This window comes from Mus pahari, chromosome 12 (genome assembly GCF_900095145.1).
Source record: "Mus pahari chromosome 12, PAHARI_EIJ_v1.1, whole genome shotgun sequence".
In the NCBI taxonomy this organism is placed as follows: Eukaryota; Metazoa; Chordata; class Mammalia; order Rodentia; family Muridae; genus Mus; species Mus pahari.
This window is the reverse complement of record NC_034601.1, coordinates 24,374,670-24,388,644: the sequence shown is the minus strand read 5'-3', so window position 1 is coordinate 24,388,644 and position 13,975 is coordinate 24,374,670. Positions and strand designations below refer to the sequence as shown.

The 13,975-nt window shown below is 40.7% G+C and overlaps 1 protein-coding gene across 3 annotated transcripts in view; it reads left to right on the top strand.

Annotated features, from left to right (window-relative positions):
• The window catches only part of Atp13a5 (ATPase 13A5), a 133,471-nt gene that overhangs the window by 103,494 nt on the left and 16,002 nt on the right, over positions 1–13,975 (top strand). For all 3 annotated transcript variants that reach the window (XM_021209413.1, XM_021209412.1, XM_029544504.1), the window contains 3 exons: positions 1,276–1,372; positions 3,849–3,921; positions 11,567–11,741. In XM_021209413.1, the coding sequence (XP_021065072.1) occupies positions 1,276–1,372; positions 3,849–3,921; positions 11,567–11,741 (345 nt within the window). The remainder of the gene's footprint in view (positions 1–1,275; positions 1,373–3,848; positions 3,922–11,566; positions 11,742–13,975) is intronic.

Below are 13,975 nucleotides of genomic sequence, written 5' to 3'. Positions count from 1 at the left end.
AACTCACTCAATTCTAGGAAGTATGTTGAGATAGAAGAAATTAAGACCGAGTCAATGCTTGACACTGCAGGGCATTATAATGACGCAGTATGCTTAGACTACACACAATAATATTCTCACTTCATGGAGGGAACAGGGCCTGACTCTGTTTCTATCCTTTTGTAATGATTCTTGGTGTAATATTGGTACTTTAGAAAACCTAAGTAAAAATGGGTCAAGAGTCAAGGAGGCCAGGTGTGGTGGCACACGCTTTTAATCCCAGCACTCAGGAGGCAGAGGCAGGTGGATTTCTGAGTTTGAGGCCAGCCTGGTGTACAGAGTGAGTTCCAGGACAGCCAGGGCTACACAGAGAAACCTTGTCTCAAAAAAAAAAAACCCTAAAAACAAAAGTCAAGGAGGAAATTAAGGATTGAGGAAGAGATTATCCAAATGAATGAAAGGTTGAATAGGTCATGGGGTTTAGTTAGTTAGTTGGTGCTTGCCTATCACAGACAAGATGCTGAGTTCAATTCCCAGCACTGCATAAACCAGTGGATGCCAGTTATATAACATTCAGGAGGTGGAGGTAGAAGCATCAGTAGCTCAATGAATAAATCAAGAGACTTAAGAGATGGCTCTGTGGTACATAAGCGCAAGGACCCAAATTCAAACCCCAGGCACTGACATAAAAAGGTTGGTACAGCTTTGTTTGCCTGGGATCCTGGTATTTGGGATCAAAGACAAGTGGACACTGATAGCTCACAACATGGTCTATGCAACAGATGGCTGTGCCACACGTGAAGTCATAACAGTTGCAGTTCACCGCACAGTGCATGCACAAGACCTAATCCCTAAACATTCAGTCATGTGCTCTACTGAGCAGCCTCATAGGGTTTTTCCCTGCCCAAAGGGGCTGCTGTCGGTCAAGCTATGTCTTCAGAGATGCTGTTTCTGCTGAGTTGCTCATGTCTCAATGGTTAGCTTCACACCAGTGCTCACATGGGGGGCTCTGGCTAAACCTAGTGGGTTAAACCAAGGCACAGAAACAAAATTATAACCAAAAGACACAAAAGTGAAAGGAGGACTTGGTGCAAGGGGAAGAGGATAAGGGAGATGAGTTCTTAAATGTATTACACACACTACATACATATGTGAAATATGTATATAATATATTAATTATATTATGTATTTTACACATTGACATAGAATGAACTATTTTTTTTTAAATGAGCTTCTTTTAAAATATAAAGGGGCTGTATGACTTACGTAAGCAGTTTTTGTGTTTGTTCTCAACAGGGAGGGCCGGGCTGCTCTGGTCTCATCCTTCGGTGTATTTAAATACTTGACCATGTACGGCATCATCCAGTTTATTGGAACATCACTTCTGTACTGGGTAAGAACTAAATTCATTTCTTCTCAGTTTTAATTGTATTTATAGCGTCAGGATGTGGATCCTACACCATGTTTAATGTTTATAAATGTACAACATTTCTCAGAAACAGGTGCCTACAAACTTGGGAACCTGGTGTGCTTCGTGTAGCCTGAGGCTAAAAGTCAGTAATACTGGGTATGTTGTCTAGGGTGTTGGTTTTCTCTGGATAACCTGAAACTCTTGACCTCTGTAATCCCGTCTCTTCCTTGGGGAATAAACGGAGCTTGAGAGAAGCCTAAATATAACGCAGCAGGAAATGGATCTGCCTCCAACTGTGGAATATTTTTGGCAAAAAGACTGAAAAGAGATAAAAAGGAAGAGAAGTTTTTGGATTTTATTTTGATGGACAGCGACGCTGAAAAGCTCCCGCGCTGGGGCTGTGTTCCTGAACCTACCCAGAATTTAATAGGGTTGGGTGCGTTATCAGTAAAAAATAGCAATTCCTTAAAAATGACAAAGAAATTTTTAAAAACAAATGGTAATAGCCATTTAGCACACAGGAGTTATGCATAGATTAAGAATAATCTTCATTATTTCAAGCATAGTTTGCTCTATAATAAAATGATCCAAACACACTTAAAGGACACTTGGGGAATTAAGCTATTTTATTGCTTTGGGAGGATAATTAAGAGGTAAATGGAGAGACCAGGGATTGGGGTATCTTGTTGGCAAGGACATATGTGGGAGGCTAAATAGCCACCAGGTGGGAAGGGATAAGGAGACTCCATCCAAGCCTTACCTTCATCCAAAATGCAAAGTGGGGTCCTATGCTTGGCCTATTCCCACCTCTGGAACGTTAATGACTTACTTTTAAGGTCTCCGCAGTTCTACAATAGCTGTTCATATCGAAAAATCTAAGGCTGCTGTTGGATAATTTTTCTTGTGTTTCTGTTTATGTGTGATTATACCACTCAAAGGTGAAAGGGTAAGAGGAAGTCACCAGAGGCCACAGAGTTGCATCTGTCAGTAAAGTGTTTGCTGAGTTCAGATCCCTAGCACCCACATAAAAGGTTGGGTTTGTTGACACACACCTATACTTCCAGTGATGCAAAGCAGAGACAGAAAGATTCTGTACTTGACGGACAGCCAGTCTAGTCAATTAGTGAGCTCCAGGTTCAATGAGAGACTGTCTCAACAAAATAAAGTGGGGACCCCTAGAGGGAGACACCTGATACTGACCTCTGGCCTCCACACATAAGTACATGAACACATACCCCTTCACATACAAGTGCACACTGTATATGTTTAATGTAAGTGCACACTGTATATGTTTAATGTTCAAGTGCACGTGTGAACACACACACACACACACACACACACACACAGGATAGGGTGTGGAGGGCGCTGGTTGGTAGACGAGGAGGAGTTGGGAATCAGAGGGTACAACGTACTTACCTTTTCATAAAACTGAGTGCAGAGCTGAGGGATCTGTGGTGGAGTTGCAATCAATGCACTCAGCAGTTATCCAGCTGCTCAGAGCCGCATGAGCACATCCTCCAAGTACTTCAACTTAGAAGCTACTACAGAGTCTTTGCAAAGGCCAGTATATGTTCCCACGCAGACATTGTCCGCACACTCATAATCAGGTCACAGTATGGAAGTCAGTCACTAGCTGGGAAGGATGTTGAAAGGCCTGGATGCTCAAGATCTAGCAAGGACATTCCCAAGGAGTAATGGTTTGATTTTTCGGCGTTATGAGTTCAGCTCCAAATGAGAACTGAAAAGCTAAGTTCTGTGTGTAACCAGACCTCAGGGAGGCAAAGGTAGTGGACTAAAGTCTGCAGTGGGTTTATTTAGAGCAGTGGTTCTCCACCTGTGGGGTCCAACCCCTTTGAGGGCATCAAACAACCCTTTCACAGAGGTCACCTAAGACCACTGGAAAACACAGATATTTATATTACAATGCATGACAGTAGCAAAATTACAGTTATGAAGTGGCAACGATAATTTTATGGTTGGGGCTTCACCACAACATGAGGAACTATACTAAGAGGTCCAAGCGTTCGGAAGATGGAAAAACACCGACTTAGGGAGAGGCCATGTTCAGTTTGGGAACCTGAGTGAGTTCCAGACTCACGGTGCTATCACTCAGTCCGTCCTCAAGGTGGAGGTCTTGACTTGAAATTTTGCCTAAAATCCCTTTAGAAATGTTGAGACTTGTGCTGAGAATTCAGGCTGAGATGACACCTGCCAAGGGTAAGTGGCCAGTAGGAGGCTGGTAGGGTTTTGACCGAGACACTGGTTATAAAGAAATGCTTTAAATCCTGGGAACATAGCTACTGGGGTCATTTAGTCTAATGAGCTACTGAAGGGTTTAGGTGCATATTTTCTTTTGGAAAAGAAGAAACAGCAACTGCCTGTTGTGTGTTCTTTAAAGAGCACCGTGAATGAAAGCCACTGTAACAGACATGATACTGACACTGTTTTTCCCCCCTAGCAACTACAGCTCTTTGGTAACTACCAGTACCTCCTGCAAGATGTAGCCATCACGCTGATGGTCAGCTTAACGAGTAAGTTTGTATCTATTTGTGAAGTCCCAGAAACACACTTGGTAAGGACTTGGTGGGAAAGTGATGTCTATGAATTTATTTAAAGTAACATTGGGGTGAGTGGAGGCTCAGAGCCTCTAGACCTGCAGCAAAATAGCCTAATAACAATTAAGTCTAACCTAATAATATATATAATATAACCTACATAATATAAATATAACCTATTATAAATAATCAATAATCTAATAATAAATAGGTCTAACCTAATAATATATAAATAATATAAGCTACACAATACAAATATAACCTAATATAAATAATAACTAACCTAATAATAGATCTAGCCTAATAATATATAAATGATATAACCTATAGAATATAAATATAAGCCTATTATAAATAATAGATAATCTAATAATAAATAAGTCTTTCCTCTGAGAACCTTTCAACATAGTCTTAGTTCTTTCCAGTTTTGTATCCTGTCCATAGAAAAATGGGTAAGAAATTCAGAAAGGACTTTTCTCTCTCTCTTTTAAACCCAAAGGTCACTTTCCATTATTCACCTACATTTCACACTGACACAAAACTCAGATTCCTGCTATGTCTTTGACTTGGGAGAACAAATGCTAATGTATGATTCCGGTGCAGTTCTCTGGGAAGTGAGGCGTGGGTCACAACAGCCCATGCTTACTTCCTTCTTGGGAGATGACACTGATAAAGTGCTTTTGATCAAGGAACTCGGGGCATGATACTAACTCTTAATAAGCAAGAAAGGTGACTGCCTCAACAGAAGCAGGAAGAACAATGGCCCTGTCACTTTCCCTTTGTTCAACAGCGAGGTGTTGTGAAAAACAACAGATAAAATACCCAACGTCGGCAGGACATTAATAACCTTGACACATCATGTCACATCTTAAAACACAAAACTGGTATTGAGCTCATCTCTCATGTCTATCCAATGATAAAATTTACCAGTCTCTATGATATAAGTAATATCAATTTTGATTATTAGGTTGGAGTGTCTATTCCAAGCCTATTATGTATTTTCCACTATGCGTTATTATTATTCATCTAACTGAATAATTTTGAATCAGCAATAGTGATTTTATGATGCTGGGTATTTTTAAGCAATCTGGGTGATTTATTTATGCATTGTGCTGGAAAGGGAAGGAACCCCAGGAGGTTCCAGAGCCTGTGCTGTGGGCTGAAGGCCACGGCTGTCTTCTAGCACGCAAAGATCTCCTGGGAACAAGGCAGGCATGAGTAGACACGTAAGTAAATAACTAACCAGTGACAATAGTGCCTTTTTCCAGTATGAACCTTAATCTTGGCACTAGGAAACATAAGGAGCCTTGATAATGGTCATTATATAGAGGTCGCATGCAATAGTCCTCGACTTTAAAGGAGACAGATGAACACCCACATTTTTTAGCCTAGCACTCAACACACCAGTCTGATCTGGCCTAACTTGCTTTTCAGACGTTTCTTCAGCTGTTTTCTTTCACTTACCCTACAGTGTAGCCAAACTGAAAACCTTGAATTCCATGTGCTACTACCTCCTGCTGGAAATGCCTTCCTCTTGGTAAAAGGCTCTTTAAAAAATATTAAATTGTGTGTATGTTTTGGTGTGTGTGTATGTGTGTGTGTGTGTGCACATGCACATGGTAGTGCAGTACCATGCACTATAATAGCAGTGTCTAGTCTTAATCATGGAGACATCTCCATAGTCCCAAACATTTTTGAAATTTGCCTATCTTTCTTGTGTTAGAGTCAGTCCTATTTCTTTCACAAAGCTGCTTTCAGTGTTCCCTCCTGTCTCTCCTCTGATGACAGATTATCACTAAAAAAAATAAAATAACCCTCCTTTCTCTAAATCCCAAAGCATCTGCTGCCATCAGTCCACACTCCACTTTGAATTGGTGCTTCTTCTCTTCATGAATCTAACCTCCCCAGTTAAACTCTACACTGGGGCCATGGCCCTCCAGTATGGATGCCTCCAGGGGTCTATGTTTCTAACACAGAGAAGGAGAAAAATGCTAATGGGATTCCCCTACTGGGTGAATATTTGAGAATAGTGAATGATAAGTGCTAGTTGAGCACAAAGACAGAGGATGGCACCATCTCGACCGTATCTTCTAAAGAGATGCTTACTGGTCCTTCTGCCATAAATGTATTCTCCTCTCTACCTATTACCCAAGTATTGATTCCATTAAAAGCTGTAGCAGTGACTATTGAGGGATGCTTTAAGGAAAGCCGAAAGGACATGTATGAAGTCTTGTTGTCCTCCCAGGATTGCAGCAGACAATAAAAGAGTCATGGGAAGCATCCTAGGACAGTCTGTCTGATTTTTGAGGGGGGCCATTGTGTTTTTGCTCACCCCTTCATAGTAGCAATGAGGAGAGAGAGGAAAGCCATGAAGGAAAGCTATACATTATTTATCTTGTAGGTAAAGTAGAAGCCATGGAACTTATTCAGGTTGGAAGTACCCTAGCAAGAAGCTGCCCAATGGGACAGGCTGCACAGTTGGTTTTTCTTTTACAGTATGTACTCCAAGAGACATCTGAAGAAAACACTACTGAAGAGTTGGAAGGAGGGATTCCCATTCACACTGGCCCAGACCAGGTCACAGGGAAACTGTACAGCCCACCAATGAGCCCTGTACCAACTGCCAAGTTTAGCTAACTGCCTTGTTGGAGCACAGCTGCCAAGAGAGAAGAGAAGCAGAATCTCAGATGAAATGATAGCTTTTCCATGGTCACCTTATCCTCTTCTCACCTTTAGCCTTCCTGTCACAGTTTCCCTCAGAGTTCAGCCCATAGACTGAATCAGCCACATGGTTGTTGATCATTGGATAAAGTGCCATTGAGACCCTCTTCTGCTAGAGGCAGCTATGCTTCTGAGTAGAGGCATTTCAGTCTTCTACAGATGGGCTCATTCTCCAGGGGTGAACAACTGTGGTGAGAATCAGTCAGGTAGTACCACGGACAGGGGCACAGCAGCCCCACCTCCATGTCAGTCAAGCCCATAAATAATACCATGCAAAGGAGTGTAGGAAAGCCCAGAAAAACTCGGTCACCGTCATGTACCAATTCTGAAACAAGATAAGAACTGTTGTTTAAACACTTTTTGATTCTTCTCAAGTGCTCACCAAGATGGGCAGTCTTCCAAAAGGAGAAGTCCATTGTGAGACCATTCTGCATATTGTGAGTCTACTATTCCCTGTACTGTGATGAGCCCCCCTCCCATAAGCAGCATTTTAGCCCTTCTGCAGAACCTGACAAGGCCATTTCACTCAAGGAAATTGCTGTCTCTTAAAGAACTTATCAAAGATCACAGAGTTTGAGACACATGCAGTTAATGATACAAGATATGATATATTAAAGAAAAAGTTTTTAACATGATGTCAGGACAGAAGTCAGTTGAGAAAATGTACACTGTGAAGCACAACTGACCCTCATCTGTGTGGGTGTTTGTGCTAGTAACACAATTGGCCTCTTCAACAAGAATGTCAAACTATCAAGAAAAGAGATATCTAAAAAATACAATTCTCAAAAATGCTTGAAATTAGAAACTCCGAGGCACCTTGTCCTAAAGATGGCTTTCACACTAAAGGTTGAAATATTGGGTCTCTTTATTCCCAAGCAGCCATCCTCTTTCTCCTTCAGTCCAGCTGAAGGTTTTAATCCGTTGTCCTCTTCGTGTTACCATGGAAATGTCCTAAAAGGTGATGCTTCAACTGAAGTTCCATCATTTTCGCCTGTTCACTTGTCTCTCCATGGCTAATGACATCCAACTTTCGCTGTCCTTTCTGCAAATCTTTTGAAGAGAAAATACACTGGTATAGCATGGCCTTAGGACAGTCATCACAGTGGATGAAGGTAGGTTCCAGCTAGCTTCATTTAGACTTAATATTTTAGTATATAGGAGAAAGCCATATGAGGACAATTAGGTGTGACAATACATCCTTCCATTTCACACATGGACTTTTTTTTTTTTTTTACATAAACCTCATCAAATGGCAGTGACCTTTTCTGAGTGTGACCCTTCGGAGACCTTCAGGTACATCTTGGAAACCCTATGAGACACACTCAGAGCTTTACTTGTAGGTACAGTGAATTTATGGTCCACTTGAAATTTGGCTCGCATAATTTATGATATATAATTTCTAATATAAATGCATCAAATTATTTTTGAGCAATTAAAGACCATAATTTGAAATGGCACATTCTCCCCTGTAGCAGGCTTGATGTGAGAGGTAGTTAAAGATAAAAGGTGGAACAAGGCAGGGTTTCTCCCTCAGGGAGCTCATAGTCTGCTGGGTTGCATGTGTGAACAATAATGACTTAATGTACAATACCCTGCAGTAGGCCACCAATATGAGCAATACACTGTGGGAGCTCGGATAAGTGAATGATTAATTTTAGATTAAAATATATCATCTAATAAGTTAGTGTTCCTCTGCTTGCAATCTGGTAGAGAATGTTGTCGTCCTTCATTTTAAGGAAATCTGGACAATTCAGTGTTTTCCTGCCTGGCTATAAACAGTACTGCTCTCCATGGTGTTTCGGGGATCCCACTGTGCTCTTTTAAACTTAGAACTCCATCCTGCCAAGCATGCCGTAGAGCAGAGATCCCAAGCTTTAGGGTCAGACCCTCTTGTGTGCATATCATTGTCGTGCTATCCACTGTGTCTTTATGAGAATCTACTTTTAACATGTTTATTCATCTACAGAATTTATAGTTTGCATTGATTTTGAAGGAAACACAGATAACACATATAAGAACATTTGGCACAATCTCTGGAATGTAATAGGTGACCAAAACCAGTAATTATTTTCTATTATACCAGGAATAGATATTTCTTATTAGAAATATTAGGAGTCTCTGGTATAGAAAGACCCAGTGTAAAACTATCAACCAGCTGGTGCCACAGTACCCCTGCATCACAACTCACCATCCAAATCAATGGCTTATGTCAGTAATTTCTCCCAGTTTCTGGACCTGGATGTTGAATGCCATTCAGCTGATCTAGGCTTCTCAGCCACTAGGTTATACACTGGAAATAATTTATTTTGAATAAGTTGAACTCAAGTCAACTCCCCCATTCTCATCCTAGGGCCACAGTAACAGAATATTTTCACCAAGGTTCACAGAAAGCAGAGCCTGACAGCATGGTGAGCGATGCATGATAGTTTGAAACTGATGCTGTCATCACTGTGGCAAATATCATTCCAGGAAGCTCCAAATAAATACCATCTCTATCAAGTCAATTACTCAGTCTTCCATGGATTTTGTGTTGATGAGGAAGACAAAAACTGTCGTGTAGTGAGCATGTACAGGAAAGCATACCAATAAGATAGAGGCCCATGTCTAGAGCCGTGGTGACACCCGTGTGCAGTGTACACAGCCTCCTCATCAGTTCCACAGCAGCATCTTGGATGGTGGCATGTAGAAGGCACTGTAAGCACCACAGCCTCTGCCTTCTGTGACTTAGATCGAAGCTCGTTGCGCCCTCTTCAGCCCTGACCATAGTCCATATTGTAAGCCCCTTCTGAGTGTACTGAGATGCTGACTTCTGACATCAACTACCCACAGTTAGACCAAATATCATACACTGACGCCACAACCGCAGAATAGCTTCACTTCAGACACCAGAGACAAGTGCCGGGGTTCCCAAACCATCTGCAGTTTGACCAGCTATCTACAACTTAGGGGCTCCACTACCATCTTATCTTTTATTTAATGATTTGCTGATCCACAGAACCAGTGAAAGTGTATTTATTACCACAGTTTTACTAATAGAAAAATGATACAAGCTAGAATTAGTCAAGGGAAAAGAAATTGGACAAATTCTGGGAAGGGTCATAAATTACTTCTATTGTCCTTCCTTTTGGGATCAGGGTGCCTCATCACTCCGACGTACACATGTGTGATTATGTACATAATCCTGCCAACCAGAGTTCAGCTAGGTTTCCAAGTCCAGAGTTTATACTGAAGTTTCGCTATCTAAACACAACTGATTGAATCATTTACTACAAGGGTGAACTCAACCTCTAGCTCCTCCCAACTTCCAGGTTGTGGCCTAAAGCCCAATTTTACAGATGGTCTATAGGTTGTAGCCAGCTCCATTTCTGCGTGACATTGTTAGCAACATGTCTCTTCAAAACCACCATTGTCGTTTAAAAACTGCTTTTAGATTTATTTATCTTGCGTGTATGAGTGCTCGTCTGTAAGTTGGAATGTGCACCACATGTGTATCTACAACCCACAGTCTGAAAAGGATCAGATCCTCTGTAACTGAAGCTATAGACAGTTGTGAAGCACTCATGGTTGAGAAACTCACATGCCCGAGGATAACTGTCCTACCATTTTTTGCTAATTGGATATAGACTTAAACTGCACTTTAAATCAGTATCTTTGTTCCCATCGTATTCCTTGATAATAAATGCAGTCTCTGTGCGTGCACTGGACTCGGAACGTGGAGGGCAGAGTTAACCTTGCATACTCCACAATGTCTAACACTCCGCTGGGAAAGCACATATTGGAATGTAACTGTGATGCCTTAGGAAGTCATAGATGTTTAGAATAAACTAATGGGAAGGGCCTTTGAGGTGCATTTAAACATTAAATCATACTTTTATTTATATAAAAATCTGAAGCACCAGAAAGTTATTATTATCCCAGGTCAGATAGAGAACAGAAATCTTCTTTTCAGCTTTATTATCACAAACCTTGCATCAATTCCTTACCGCCCACCTCTATATGCATGAACATAAGCAGAAGTCAATGTGCTGTAATTTTTTTTTAATTAAAAAGAAACAAGCCAAGAAAGGAAATTAGGTGACAAATTGAAAGACAAGAATTAAAGCATGACTTACGTGAATCTTTAAATGGGATGTTATGAATTGTTAGCTCTTCGTGCCTCTTCCATGCACCACCTTAAAATGTCTAGAACAGCAGAGAAGAGTCCGTGCTCATTGGCTTGTTAGAGCATGAAGCATCTAAGGAGGATGGAGATCTTTTTTCATTTCCAACCACTACACGTGATAAGCTGTAAGACTGAAAATGCAGTATATTCTAACACTGTTAACTGGAAAAACAAATTTCGGTGACCCTGCCTTCTTCACCAAACCAAGTGGAATGTGCAGTAGCAATGCCCCCAACATGTGCATCCAGAAAGGAACTGACCATGGCTTGAGTATCCGTCACTGTGCCTGGCACCCTGAAGTGCTTGGATACTGTTGATTGAGTAGCATATAGATTAATTCTCATATACAGATTAGTCAGGAGTGATGATATTTAACCCCTCATCCCAACTGTCCACTTCCCCGTCTTTCATGAGAGATATTGGTTGTGCCCATCTTATTTTATATACTATCCCTTCAGAGTCCATGGGGGTTGGGGAGGGAAAGGATATCATGTGACACGGTAAGTCTATCAATTACAGGACCTTTGTGCCCATTATTTTTTTTTTTACACCAAAGCAAAGAGGAGATGAAGGCTGGTAGAAATGAATATGCAGCTGTATAATGGGTTTGAGTAGATGTCAACCTTCAGTTAGTGTTTCCTCAACCTGAATCTCCCTCAGAGACTCAAGATGGCATGCATCTCATGTTTTATCCTCAAATGTGAAGTTGTAAAGGAAAAACATGCCCATGTCTTTCAGTGAGCATAAACCATGCCTACCCGAAGTTGGCTCCGTACAGACCAGCAGGACAACTACTTTCTCCTCAGTTGCTACTCTCAGTCTTCATGAATTCCTGTTTCACCTGCATTGTGCAAGTGTGTACATTTCTCTCTGTGAAACAGCAGCCTTGGTACTGTGAGGTCTACAAATACAGGTGAGTTGGTTTCCTTAGGTTTCCTTTCTGAGACTGATAAAAGCAGTGCCAAATCACATTGTCTGACTTGATACCAACAGGAACTCTAAATTTTAACTAACAAAAATAATGCTTTTATACCGAAAATCATAAATGATAGAACCGAACCACTAATGGGTGACATGCTAGGTGAGCATGTGGGATGGGCAGGAAAGTTTTGCCACCTTGCTTGATATTGAGATGATCTTACAGCTGATTGACTGTAAACGTGTTCATTCCTTGGAGCATGGATTTTATGTGGACCAGGGCTTGGGATACACTCCCTGTCCCAAGTGAGAGAATAAGATCTCTGAATTTCTGAAGATAGTCTCTGTTACAACTAGTTAATGGTGTTACTGTAGTACATAAACAGCCACAGGCACTACATAAACTCAAGCTTTCCTGAGGAAATAACATTCTCCTTTTGAACTCAGGCATGTACACTCTATTGTGAGTCTAATGGCATCAGATCCCCAGAACATAGAAACATGAGCAGAGAGCCAGTGTGTGATATGTAAGAGCTTCATTTAGACTCTAAAGTCATCAATTCAAGTATGACTTGGAATAGATGGTCCTGTAGAGTTTCAGAAACCAAATGCTCCCCTAATTTGGAGCAAATATGCACAGCGAAGAACAGCTGTGGTTGAAAATAGGAAAAAGCAGAAAAATAGGAGAGTCATAGAGACATGGCTAGCAAATCAAGATGGCCCTGATTCTATCACGATGTGCACCACATTAACTCTCCCCTTCCTTATCTACAATGTGACTGGACAGAGTTATGTGCTTTTTAGTGTTAAGCTCTGAAATCCAAGCCATCTAGCTTATCCATCCACGTCAAGAATCTAAGCTGGCTCTTTGCAAACATGATTTAACAAACATACCATCTACTGGTTATACAAAGCACATGTATAGATCTTTTAGACCATAAGATATTCATAATTAAACCTAGCTGGCATGGAGATGTTCGCCTATAATCTCAGCACTAGTGAGTCTAAGGCAGGAAGATCGTGAGCTCAATGCTAACTTTGGCTGTGTGGCAAGATACTTTCTGCCTTTATTAGGGTTTCTATTGCTATTATATAATACAATGAACAAAGAAAACTTGGGGGGAAAAGGGCTTATATTTGCTTATAACTCTAATGTAACACTCTATTGCTGAGAGAAGTTATGGCAGGAATTTGAGGCATGAACTGAAGCAGAAACTATGGAGCTTACTGGCCTGCTCCTATGTCTATCTTAGCCTGCTATCTTACACTACCCAGGACCACATACCCAGAGATGATACTACCTGTAATGGACTAGACTCTCCCATATTAACCACCAATCATGAAAATGATTCGCCTACAGGTGAATTTGATAGAAGCATGTTCTCAATAGAAGTTCTCTTTTCCCAAAGGACTTTAGCTTATGTCAAGATGATGTAAAACAAACCAGCACACTATTTCAAAATGAAAAGGAAAAAGAAGGCTTGCATTTGATGCCACATTTGGAAAAGAAATTATCTGTATAAGATGTTGAAAATTAACTTAAAAGGTTCAAGCTAAACAAGAAAGCCAAGTAAAACTAATTTTCAGGTTTCATCATCATAAAAAAGAACATTGCAAATAGGTCAATCAGAACTGACAAAGCCTAGATCTTAAAGACATATTATGCTTAGTAAATATTATATGATCCCACTATGCTACATGATAAAAATGTAAATTAACTAATACAAAACACACAAAAAAATCATAAAACATGGATAAAAATAAAAATATCTCAACAAAAGAATTCTAAAATAGTGAGCTAAATGCAGCAAGAGGAAAGAACAGGGAGGGGACGAGTATTAATTCTCATCCAAAGCTAGAAATAATGAGGGTTGAAGAGTAAATAATAGTGCAATGAATAGGAACTGTAGGTCCAACTCAGAAAGTCTGCAGTGTTTCAGAAAAAGTAGATATTGTATTAGGAGAGTAGGGAGTATAGGTAGGGAGATAAGACTAGAAAGCTAGGCTGAGATCAGAATGTCTTCTACGTCAGGCTGAGAAGTCAGCGCTTACCTTGTAAGTACACTAGAGCCATGGATATCTCCCAAATAGAATGTCTGTGCTGGGTCTTTACTACAATTCCTTAACTACTTGCAGAGATAGTGGAATAGGGATACAACTCAGGGCACAAGTCAGGAGGCTTACGTCAATACATGAAAGAGAACACACACACACACACACACACACACA